Here is a 12,872-nt window from a genome sequence, read left to right as displayed (position 1 = left end):
TTGTGGTTTCAATTTTGTTGTCATTTTCATCCAAAAGCAAAATCTGGTTAGAGTTTTCAGTTAACATCCAGTTTTTTTGTCTTTTTCCTCCATTTTAATGAAAGGCAAAATGGCTAGATTTGTTTAATTTGTTATAATAAAACGTTAAAAGACCATTTTGTTCTTCACTAAAAGAGAAGAAAAAGACCGAAAAGCTAGATGTTAACTGAAAAAACTGACTAAGTTTTGATTTTGGATGAAAATGGCAATATAATTGAAACCATAGAGATCCAGATTCAAAAGATTTAAGTTTTAGACTAATGTGTCAAAAGTAATCAAACCTCAGAGACCATTTTAACAGTTTACTCTATTAATTATAATAATCAATCCCAATATACAACAATAATATTCATAATAGCATGTCTGAGATACATTCGAGAAGAAAATGTAAGTTGCTTGCATAAGACATAAAAATATATTAAAAATAAAGAAAAAAAGACGAGTCCATGCTAAAAGAAAATGTAAGTTGCATAAGACATAAAAATATACTAAAAATAAAGAAAAAAAAAGGCGAGTCCATGCTAAAACTGAGATTTTAAGTCTAATCTTTTAAATTATGGCGATATAACAGTTGAAACGAATATGATCGCAAATTCTAAACCACACAAAAACACCAATCTATGATCCCATCACTTTCTCAACCCAATCCTTTCAAAATCACTCTACTTATAAACATTTGATATATCTCACTTGGTCTTTTCCATACTTGTCATTCACAAACCTATTCATACCCATCAACCATTTTCAAAAATCTACTATACCAACATGCTAGCACCGGATGCACCAATCTCCTACACGACCGAAGAAGAAGATCGTTTAACGCTTAAAATGATGAAAAACAAGTTAGAAGATGGCGAGCTAGGGGTGTTTGGAGCCGAGAAGTACTTCAAAGGAGTAATAGATGAAGAACTTGTAAAAACATCCAATACTGGTGGTCGGTACTGTCCATACCGACCACCAGAAAAACATGAAGAGCCATGCGCGGTACCTAAACCGAAAAACCCATCAAGTGTTCGCTCAGAATCGAGCATGAATAGCAGGAAAGGTTTATTGGTTAATAATGGGCCTAATGGCAACAACCATAGTAAGAAAACTAGTGTCAAAAGCTTGTTAGCGAGTCTCGGTTGCAAATGTAGGGACAAAGGCTCGGTTAAGGTTAGAGAAGCCAAACAGCCCGTTAAAGACGTTGATTCGGGCCAAAACACAAAGCCCGTTTCGAGCAAACGGGCTGATGAGGATGTTAACATAAAAAGAGAAGATTGTTTCACATTCCCAGTGTTGAATCCTCCAATAGAGGAAATTCTAGATAGTTCTAGAAACGAGGGACAAACCGATACAGGAAGTGATGAAAGCTCGGATTTATTTGAAATCGAGAGTTTCTCCACTAACGAAAATAACTCGTTTCTTGCTGGACAAGCAATGAAGAACAGCGCGTATGCACCAAGTGAGGCGAGTGTCGCTTGGAGTGTCGCGACTGCCAGCGTGGCAGACTTTTCGACTCCAGAAGATTTGGTAGTGACAAGAAATGTGAAAGGTAATTTGGGTATTCTTTCGGGGTGTAAAAGCGTTAAAGCGGTGAGAATCTCTGGTGATGAACGAGGTAGTAATGAGAAGGCGGGTGTTGTTGTGTCGAGCGCTAGGCGAGAGTGGTGCAACCGGTTGGATTCGGACACACCGGTAGCGAAAATACAGGCCGACACCAAGCTGATATGTGCGGGGTCTGGTTTGCATATAAGTCAAAATGGGTTTGGCGTTGCTCGTCCAGTTCACAAGACACATTCTAAACATGCATCATCACATCATTTGTACTTGAAGTAGCGTTAAAATAGTGTTTGGATTTATGTTTTGTAACCGATTAAATTATTGTTACTTGTGTTGTGGTCAATTTAACGTTTAGATAAATCAATAATGTTTCTATTTAATGTTTAGATAAATTATGTTTCTAAACTAACTAGAGCTGTTTGCGTCGCGCGTTGCGGCGAAACAGAGTAATGATAATGTAAAACAAACGTTATTTGAAAATGAGGCATGCTATTTAGAAAGTCAAACTGTTAGAATCGATTAATTTTTCATTATGCCGTTTTACGACACCAAATAAATAGTCTATTTTGAATACAACTTCATTTTAGCAAAACTTGGAATGTCGAGGGTAAAAAAATTGAACACAACCACGTACTTATGTTTTTAGGGAAAAAGAACTCAAGTTATTAGAGAAATTTCAAATTATGTGATAAAGAAAATATGATTTAGAAAATAAAAAAGAATTATTAAAAACAAAAAAATAATTGATAAAAGAATATGGTTTTAAAAAAGTAAAAAAAAAATATGTTAAAACTTAAAAATAAATATAATAATAAACTATTATAATATTAAATAATAACATATTAAAAAGCTATATATTATTATAAATAGAAAGTTACTATTCATGATCCTTCGATAACAATAAATATACCGGCTACCATGGGTTTTAGTAATTTAGTTTAATCATAACCGTTTACCAATGTATGGCTAGCCCACTTTGCAGAGACGCATGTTTTTTTAGAGGGGAGGTACCAGGTTTAAACGTGGGTAAGGAGGAGTAGTTTAGCGTTTTTGTGTAGATTAGAGTAGGAGTAACATTTGCCGTTAAAAAAATAAAATAAAATATAAAATAACAAGCCGTATGGGTGTTTAAAAATTGTTGAAACCGTTGGTGATTTTAGTATTATTAAGCGATTTTGGGTAATTATGATTTACATAAAGACCAAATTAGAAATTATAATAAACATTAATTCAAGTCAGAAGATGTGGAGTACATAACCATCACGGTTCTGAAGGGCAACGCCCTTGGCTAAGGCCGTGCTAGATGAGGAGAAGTTGCATGATATTCGTCATAATTGGTTGAACTGGACGCTCAACGCCATCTACCAGCCCGCCGATATACAAGATTGTAATTCCTATTTAAATATTTTATATAATATTTTTGTTTTTTTTTTTTCACAATGATATCTGTTTTGGTCATTTTGTCTAGTAATCTACTATATTTAAACAGCCAGTTTTACTAAAAGAGATTATATTATGAGCATGTATCATCATCATACTCAGTAAATCCCACCAATAGCAAAGCTAAGGTAGAGTCTTAGGAAGGTAAGATGTAAACACAGCCTTACCTCTAGCCCGTAGGAATAGAGAAACTGTTTCCAGTGAGATCCCCGACATATTATGAGCATGTATACAAACTTATAATGTGTAGAAGGTATATGATGTGATATCTAAGAAGTAATATCTAGTTGTGTCTCAACATGCCATTATTTTAGGTAAGATTATTTTCACTCACCCATCAGTGAACCAACACGGCCCGTACTAATATTGACCCGTCTCTACCCTTATATCTACCTCACATTCTCTGACAGAAGCCTAACCGCCTAAGGATATCGAGTATCAGTATCAATACATGTCATACCATCTATAATAATATTGACCCGTTTCTACCTGAACCCAACATGACCCGTACTAATATTGACCCATTTCTACATGCACAACATGACCCGCCACCCGTCCAAGTTTTCACAGAAACCCAAAATCTGTTGTTGCATATTAGTGTGAATAACAGACACATGCTGCAAGCACATGTGTGTTTGTCTAGTACCAATAGGGTCAAAAATAAAGCAATCCGAATGACATGAGAAAGAGAAAAAGAACAAGGAATTTCTTCTCAAATGTGGGTAAGATGTCGAAATCACACCACACTTTTATTTTATTTTATTTTATTTTCTGAGGGGAGGGGGTCGACACCAACGAATAGATACAATGGTTGTTACATTATAATCAGTGACCGAAATATGGATCTCTTGATCACACGTACGCGATAGATTTTTGTAGGCCATGTAAAAGCCATCAAGGAAGTGACTGATTCGTCTGAAGATATATGAAAATGCAAACATAATATCATCTTTAGATCTAAAATGCTCAGTAATATAAGAAACAAATCCAAAGTAAACTAATATGCATCAAATTCCATAAACATAAAGGATAGTATAATATTCTGGATTCCAGAACCATATATGCATTCAACACACTTAAAATCGTGTAGCTCACAGGCAGATCTATGAAGGGCGTAGGTGTAGGCCTACCCCTCAACTTTGTCAGCGAAGTGCAAAACTAGTGCAATTTTTTTTTCTTCTCCGTTTTATGTATCGGATACCCTAGGTCCAAATTTTTTTTTTGGGATGCCCTAAGTTTTTCTTCTAGATCTGCCACTGGTGTAACTCGAACATGATCTGTGTAATCCATTTATCTAAACGAGTCAAATGGGTTAACAGGTTGTAATCAAGATCAAAATGGGTTAGTGGTGTTGTAACAAATGGGTTAAACGGCCCTAAACGGGTTGGCAGGTTGACCTAAATGTCCGTTTAACTAAACAGGTCAATCCGAAGACGACCTGTTTACTAAAAAACCTATAAACTCCTAGGCTATGTCAAAAAACGTCAACCCTAGTCTAGATAACTATCTATGAATGATCTTTATGAATTGTCACCATAAACACATGGGTTAAAACATAGTTGTTAATAGCGCTCATAGCGGGCACTACAGCGAATATCATAGTGAAGAGCTCATGTGTCGCTATCAGATTTTGGCACCTAGTTTTTTTTTTCTGATTTTTTATCTGTTTTAATATAAATAGTAGAATAGCGGGATTTTAGGTTTCTCGCTAAATATACATATAAAATAGCGTATTTGGATATAAATATACATATAAAATATTTCTAAAATTTTCTTCTAGTGTGTCGCGAAACATAAAATAGTGCCCGCTATTTCATGGCTATTACTAAGTAGCATATAGGTAGCTTGTCACTATTGTCCACTATTCGCTATTACAACTATGCGTTAAAGTATATGAAAGGGTATGGAAGTTCCAGCATGCAGTTCAAACATGATATTATTTTGACAGCTCAAATATGAAGGTATGCATGCATATGTGGAGCAATAATTGTTCTAAAAGATGCTTCTGATAGAAAAAAAAAAAAAAAAAAAAAAAAAAAAAAAAAAAACAGTGAGTTATACTTTTTTTCAACAGAATATTTCAAATGTTATAAAATATTTTTTTCCCTGCAAATTATGAACATATATCAAATTTGCGACCCATTTTTTACTAGGTGACGACGATAAAGACAGGATCGTAAAGATTGCTGTAAATAAATCTTACAAAAATGCAAATATAGCATTACTTTGGCAATAATGAGTTACCAAGAAGCCAAGCATAATGATTGTTTCGCCATTTATATTTCCAAATAATTGTCTAAAAAAGCATATATAGTGTGTGAATTAACTTTCACAAAACTGACTGTTATTGACATTTATATTCTCCAAAAAAAAAAAAAGTCTAAAAACGCATTTTTCGACTCTTGAAGATTTGGTAGTAACAAGAAATGTGAAAGGTAATTCGGGTATTCTTTCGGGGTGTAAACAGTAAAAATCTTAAAGCAGTGAGATTTGAAGTTAGTTTTATGTTTAGATAAACAAATCATGTTTCTAAAGACTAAATTAATGGGTCAAAAACATTTTTTTATAGTTTCATACCAACTACTATATAACTGATATATATCTAGCAAAAACCAGTCCTAACCTTTCTAAACTGACGGCTCTAACCATAACCAGTCTGTATGGGTGTTCAAAAACCGTTGAAAGCCAACTGACCATATAAACCATAGCAAGTCAGCTGATTTGGAAAGTTTGAGGTCCAAAAAGTATATTCCAAACAGGTGATTTGGAATATGTAGTTGTTATTATCAGGCATCTGTTATAACCATGAACCATTTTTATCATTTTAAAGTTTTTACTACAGATTAACGTTTCGAAAAATAAAACCTCAATTTGCGATTGCATATTAGTATGAAAACACACACATACGCTGCAAGCACATGTGTTTGTCTAGTATCAGTAGGGTCAAAAATCAAGCAATCCAATGGCAGGAAAATAGAGAAAAAGAACAAGGAACTTCTTCTCGAATGCAGGTGGGATGTCGAACTCACATCAGAATTTTTTTTTATTATTATTATTTACTTTCCGAGGGAAGGTCGACACCAACAAACAGATACACATGTTGTCACATTAAACTCTGTGACGAATGCTAATCCTTTACGTATATCTTGATCACACATTCATGATAGATTTTTGTAGGTCACGTAAAAACAATCAAGAAAACGATTGATTCGTCCCAAGATGTGAAAATGCAAACCTAATTGTCATATGAATTTCCTGGTAGTAAAAAAATCCAATCGTAAAATAAATGTTTTAACTTCCATAAATTTAACTGATAGTTTATTGCATGGCAATCGTGTCATATCCATTGGTAGAACTAATGGACCCCGAACACGACCCAAACTTTTATTCTAACACACTTAAAATCATGTAACTAGAACATGATCCGTGTAACCGATTTACCTAAACGAGTCAAATGGGTTGACCGTTGACGGTTTGTAAATGGGTTGCAATTAAGCTGGAAATGGGTTTAAACGGGTTAGAAACAGTAAACGGGTTGTAACAAATGGGTTAACTAGACGGGCCCCTAAATGGGTTGGGAAGTTGACCTTATATAATATGATTTTGTTATTTTTGTTCTAAAATTAAACAGGTTGGATTAATCATCCTGTTTAATACAAGTCAACCCAAACACGACTTCTTTATTAAACAGCTGACAATCTAACCGTATCCACAATCATGACATTACGACAACCATATACGTTCAAAAAAATCTACAAGCAGAAGCAAAAAGAAAAATCACATGAATACGAAAAAATGTAAAGTCAACATGTTACAAACATCAGTTTGAATTTAAATTTACATTACCTCAAACAAGGAATACAACAAGAAACTATTTATTTGTCAACACACTATATATTATATCGGATATTTATGATAACATTAATACGCTGCAACATTTAAGGAAAAAATTACATGTAATTTTAATGTATACAGCCTAGAAAAGAGGCGAATTGAATGAATCAATCATCCTTGACAACTTTTACCGGCCTAACTTCAAAACCGCCATTTTCCCTCTTTTCAAGCGTGTATGGCATGTGGGTCCCAAGGATTTTATCCCATACGTTAAAGAAGGGCTGCGAGTAGTTATACTTGGTGCCGTAAAGCTGGTGGTGTACGTCGTGATACGCGGAATTATTTTGAAAAAAGACGTGAAAGAGATTTCCAGGAAGCCATAATCCGCAATGATCATCGACGGTTTTAATGGTGGCAAATGAGAAGAAGAAGATCGAGGCGCGAGGGGACATGCCTGAAAGAAGAAAAGCGAGAGCCCCACCGATTGTATCGAGAAGAAGGCCTTCTAATGGATGGTTGTAAAGAGCTCCGTATGCGTATGGGACGATGAGGCGGTGATGTTGTGAGTGAATATGGCGGTATAGAAACTTGTTTTGGTGCATGTATCGGTGCATAAAGTACTGCCATGTGTCTAGAACCACCATCGCTGTAAAGAACTGACGGCCCAGATCGAATACAGAAAGACTTCCGTTGGTTGTCGGACTTTCATCACTCCCAGTAACCTGAATCACAAAATAAATATTAAACCATTGGAGGTAATGCTTCCATCAATCAAAATTACAAACATATATTAGTTCTAAAATAATTGTTGTTCGTTTAACTTGGCTTTGTAAACAGTTAAATGACCCGCGTAGTGCTAGGTGAAAGCTAAGAAAATTCAAAGATGACATTGCATCATAATATTAATAGAAAGATTAAAAATTCTCTTAGGATTCCAAATGTAAGCAGGATGACACCCTGTAAGCTTTATTTATATTCGTTTGAACTATTCAAGGGGGATATGCCTAGATGGCTAGATGATTCCATCAATATCAGACTCACGAGTCTCCTCACTTAATTCTTATCGAATAAAAAATATCTAGTTTTTATGACCTTGAAAAAACCGATTCCCTAACAAGTAATAGCATGATTCCCTAATAAGTAACAGCATGACAGAATCAAAACCGACTCCCTAATAAGTAATAGCGTGAAAGAATCAAAACCGACTCCCTAATAAGTAATAGCATGAAAGAATCAAAACCGACTGGGGTGCTCCAACTGACAATTCTATCAGGATCGTATCTTAAACATAAACTCATCATCACTGACCAAAGCAGTGTTACAAAACTAGGTCTAGAAGTCCAAGTAATCACTACAAGGTACATTTCCGGGGCGATTTTGTTCAATTTCGCCTAATTACTCGGAATCGATCAAAGACGGTAAAACCTCGGCCAGAATCGGCTTTAGTCGGTCAACTTGGGACGAGTTTGACTTTAAAAAAAATAGAACATAATTTCTATGTCTGTAATATTAATGAATGAATATCAGTTTTTGAAATACTTAAGTATTTGAACATGTATCTTATTTATTTATATTGATATTCACGTTTTTTTGTTACAAATATTAGTAAAATTATGATATCTAACATATATATAGGAGTAAAGTACCCGGATGGTCCCTGTGGTTTACCAAAATTTTGTATTTGGTCACTAGTTTTCCAAAAGTCTACAGATGGTTCCTGTGGTTTGTACTTCGTAACGCATTTAGTCCCTAACTTTTTCCAAAAGTACACGGATAGTCCATGTGGTTTGCACTTTGTTACACATTTAGTCCCTAAGTTGGATTTGCTAAAACCTTTAGATTTGTTGACTGGGGACTAAATTTGTTACAAAATGCAAACCACAGGGACCATCTATGTACTTTTGGAAAGCTAGGGACCAAATACAAGATTTTGGTAAACTAAAACCACAAGGACCATCCATGTACTTTACTCTATATATAATTTCCTGAAATTAATTTCTTTAAAATTTATCATGTCCAAGTACTCCTCATGTACTCTCCGCCAAGACCGAGTACTCGCAACTCCCCAGTCGACCGACCTGAGAGTGCCTAAATGTAGTTGATATCGCGATATATCACCGATATATTGGTTATCGGTCCCCTGGTAAAATATCGGTGCAAAATATTAGTCAGAATATCGGTACCGATATTATCGGCGATATTGACCGATATTCAACCAATATTTGACCGAGATATCACCGACTTTCCCAATATCAGTACCTTTCTTCTTAGTTCTACCATCCGTCTTTCTTCTTATTACTGCTATTAGTGTTTTAAGTCTTAATAAGTTCCTACTTGCTACAACTGTCAGTGTTTGGCAAGTTGCAAAAGGTTAATTTGTTAATGGTATGAGGGTATACTGAATTGTCATTGTTAAATTGCTATATATATAAATTCTGCATGATATTAATATTACCGATATCCCACCGTGATAACCTATATCTCAAATATCTGTCCATGACCGATATCCTATAATGACTTCTACAACCATGGACCAAAGGGACTAAAAGTGATTCGTTAACCAAAACATGTATCACAACAGAAGAGTATCTCCAGCTATAGTATAATAAGTATTATTATCATGCCAACCATGATAGATAGATTAGAAAAAGAAAAGCATTGGTGAATTTAGTGGGAAAGGGTCAAAACATAAAAAAAAAATCTAAAAGACTAGAAACTAAAGAAACAGGATGCAGACCTGGATTCACAGCTTACAAAAACGAATATCAAAGTATTAACATGATCAAACTTTGCCCTATTTTCACTATTGGAACTAATAACCTACACATATATAGTTTTAGGATCAAATACAAATAGATTTTGCGTGCTAAGCATATAATTAATTAGAGTAATAAAGCCAACACTAGAGTTATTATTATTACTCTACAGTTTTTGAGCTAGTGTAATTATTTATTTATTACTACTTTGCTTTATTTTGTGTAGTGTAATTACTCTAGATCAAAACTGTAGAGTAATTCTAGTTATCTGTTCGTTTAGACTTTAGTAGGTTAATTTCATTTGTACAGAATTCCACCCCTTTAAATATAAACTTCTTTGTTACGCCACTCCTTAACTCATAGATGATCATTAGACTCTTAGTAACTAATCGAATCATTACATTTTTCACCAGCAAGGGTCATAAATGCCCTAACTTCCAAACAGATCTCATTCCTTCAATGTCGATAATCATACCGTTGCACCAAATCAAGTAAATTATACCAAACTATGAACAATTAAATAGTAAATCTCTGTTCTCTTTTCATTTTTAAAATAATTTGACCTGGATGGCTGGATCCACAGCTTACAAAAACATTTATCAAAGTACTAACATGATCAAAGTAGCCTTATTTTCCACTATTGGAACTAATAACCTATTCAAATATATTTTTCTTGCTACACCACTCCTTAGCTCATAGATGATCATTAGAATCTCAGTAAATGCAAGGACCGCAGAGTAAACGATCGAATCATTACAATTTTTCACCAACAAAGGTCATAAATGCCCTAACTTCCAAAACAAAATTCACTCATTCAACATCAATAAGCATACCGTTGCACCAAATCAAGTAAACGATTCCAAAACAAGTACCCTACAAACAACTAATAGTAAATCTCCGCTCTCTTTTCGTTTTCAATATAATTCATAGTAAATCATACCAAAGTTATTTACCCTGATTTTCTATTATAAACATATGCGTAGGACATTATTTCTAATCGTTATCGCCTCCAAAAGAAACAAAAAACCGTAGTTGCAACCCGTGGACGTAGTTCAACGACTCAACTTACACAAAACCACATTAAATCCCTATCTCTTATACTTTTCTTATACCTAACAATAAATGCCCTAATTTCGAAAACAAAATCAAGTAAACAATTCCAAAAGAAGTAAACTACAAACAATTAATAACAAATCATATCAAAACAAGTAAACTTACAGTGAAAAGTATGATAGCAACAACAGCTTGTATAGCCTGTTGAAGAAGAACACCTTTGACAACAGTTTTCTTGGAAACGAGATTCTTATCATCTTCTTCTTTCTTGGAGTGCAATCGATACTTCTCACTGGATCCAAACAAGACGTAAAATCCAGAATAAATCCAGTACACCACTAACGGAGCCACGGTTCCCAAAAACTCATCCGATATCTTAACCTCCATCAAATCTAATCCTTCCAGACAAACAACAGTCACCGCTATAACAATTCGAAACCCTAACGGGAAAACAGAACGAGAAAGTGTGAAATTGGAGGCCTTTTTATATAGGTTTTGATGAGCAATGAGAAGAAACGAGATGATTGATCGTTGAAAACGACGACGTGTTGTTGTTCTTGTTCTTGTTTGAAGGAGAAAAATGGTGAACAAGTCGCTGAGAAAACTGTGTTGGGGGTGGGGGGAGTGATGTAGTGCGGGAGGGTGTTGGGGGGTAGGGTGGTCTGTTGGGGACGTGGAGTGATGTGATTGGTTTAAGCTTTTGGAATTATCGGTGTCCGCATTGGCGTCGGGCCAGTTGGACGCCACGTTTGACCACATGTTCTCAAGGGTGTTTGATAAATATCTTACGTGAATGATTAACGTTCTAGCACCCTTTTCATTTAAAAATAATTAATAATAATAATACTTTTTTTATGGAGTTAATTACTATTTTCGTCCCTGATGTTTGTCAAAAATAACAGTTTCAGTCCATTAGTTTAAAAATTGCGAATTCAGTCCATTAGTTTCATTTTCGTAACCATTTCAGTCCACTAACTTAACTCCATCCATTTATTTTGTTAACTTTGAGTTAACTAACTAATTCAAGGACGGTTTGCGTCAGTTTTAGAAACACAGGGACTTAAGTGTAAACTCTAAAATATTAAAACAAAAAAAATAGTAAATTCCAAAAAATCAAAAAAATTCCAAAAAATCAAACAAATTCCAAAAAATTCTAAAAAATAATAAAAAATCTAAAAAATCATAAAAATTCTAAAAAAATCTAAAAAATCCAAAAAATCCGTTTCGGCGCAAACTGTTTCGAACCCGAACTGTTTCGAGCTGAACCGTCCGTACCGTTTCGACCCGAACCGTTTCAAGCTGAACCGTTTCGACGCGAACCGTTTCGACCCGTACCGTTTCGAGCCGAACCGTTTCGACCCGTACCGTTTTGAGCTGAACCGTTTCGACCCGTACCGTTTCGAACCGAAACGTTTTGACCCGTACCGTTTCGAAGCCGAACCGTTTCAAGCCGCACCGTTTCGAACCGAACCGTGCCGTTTCGAACCGAACCGTTTCGAGCTGAACCGTTTCGAACCGAACCGTGCCGTATCGAACCGAACCGTTTCGAGCTGAACCGTATCGAACCGTACCGTTTCGACCCGAACCGTTTCGAAGCCGTACCGTTTCGAAGCCGAACCGTTTCGGTTCGATACGACACGGTTCGGTTCGAAACGGTTCAGCTCGAAACGGTTCGGTTTGAAACGGCACGGTTCGGTTCGAAACGGTACAGCTTGAAACGGTTCGGTTCGATACGGCACGGTTCGGTTCGAAACGGTTTAGCTCGAAACGGTTCGGTTCGAAACGGCACGGTTCGGTTCGAAACGGTACGGCTTGAAACGGTTCGGCTTCGAAACGGTACGGGTCGAAACGGTTCGGTTCGAAACGGTACGGGTCGAAACGGTACGGGTCGAAACGGTTCGGCTCGAAACGGTACGGGTCGAAACGGTTCGCGTCGAAACGGTTCAGCTCGAAACGGTTCGGGTCGAAACGGTACGGACGGTTCAGCTTGAAACGGTTCGGGTTCGAAACAGTTTGCGTCGAAACGGATTTTTTGGATTTTTTAGATTTTTTTAGAATTTTTATGATTTTTTAGAATTTTTATTATTTTTTAGAATTTTTTGGAATTTGTTTGGTTTTTTGGAATCTTTTTGATTTTTTGGAATTTACTATTTTTTTTGTTTTAATATTTTAGAGTTTACACTTAAGTCCCTGTGTTTCTAAAACTGA

General features: G+C 35.6%; 2 protein-coding genes across 2 annotated transcripts; one reads left to right on the top strand and one right to left on the bottom strand.

Moving 5' to 3' along the window:
- The first annotated feature begins 587 nt into the window (after positions 1-587).
- Positions 588-1,961, top strand: LOC110894349 (protein PHYTOCHROME KINASE SUBSTRATE 1). The gene has a single exon (XM_022141562.2). It carries the CDS (start codon positions 805-807, stop codon positions 1,855-1,857), a length of 1,053 nt encoding a protein of 350 aa, XP_021997254.1. The 5' UTR covers positions 588-804; the 3' UTR covers positions 1,858-1,961.
- Positions 1,962-6,784: 4,823 nt separating this feature from the next.
- LOC110894348 (sphinganine C4-monooxygenase 1) lies at positions 6,785-11,281 on the bottom strand. Its single transcript, XM_022141561.2, has 2 exons — positions 10,830-11,281; positions 6,785-7,577 (listed from the first exon to the last, which is right to left on the bottom strand). The coding sequence occupies exons 1-2, from the start codon at positions 11,049-11,051 to the stop codon at positions 7,023-7,025; spliced, it is 777 nt and encodes a 258-aa protein (XP_021997253.1). The 5' UTR covers positions 11,052-11,281; the 3' UTR covers positions 6,785-7,022.
- Between the last annotated feature and the right edge of the window lie 1,591 nt (positions 11,282-12,872).

The sequence above is a fragment of the Helianthus annuus genome, chromosome 12 (assembly GCF_002127325.2).
Source record: "Helianthus annuus cultivar XRQ/B chromosome 12, HanXRQr2.0-SUNRISE, whole genome shotgun sequence".
NCBI classification, from domain to species: Eukaryota; Viridiplantae; Streptophyta; class Magnoliopsida; order Asterales; family Asteraceae; genus Helianthus; species Helianthus annuus.
The sequence above is the reverse complement of the archived record's forward strand: the minus strand, read 5'-3'. Positions and strand labels throughout refer to the sequence as shown.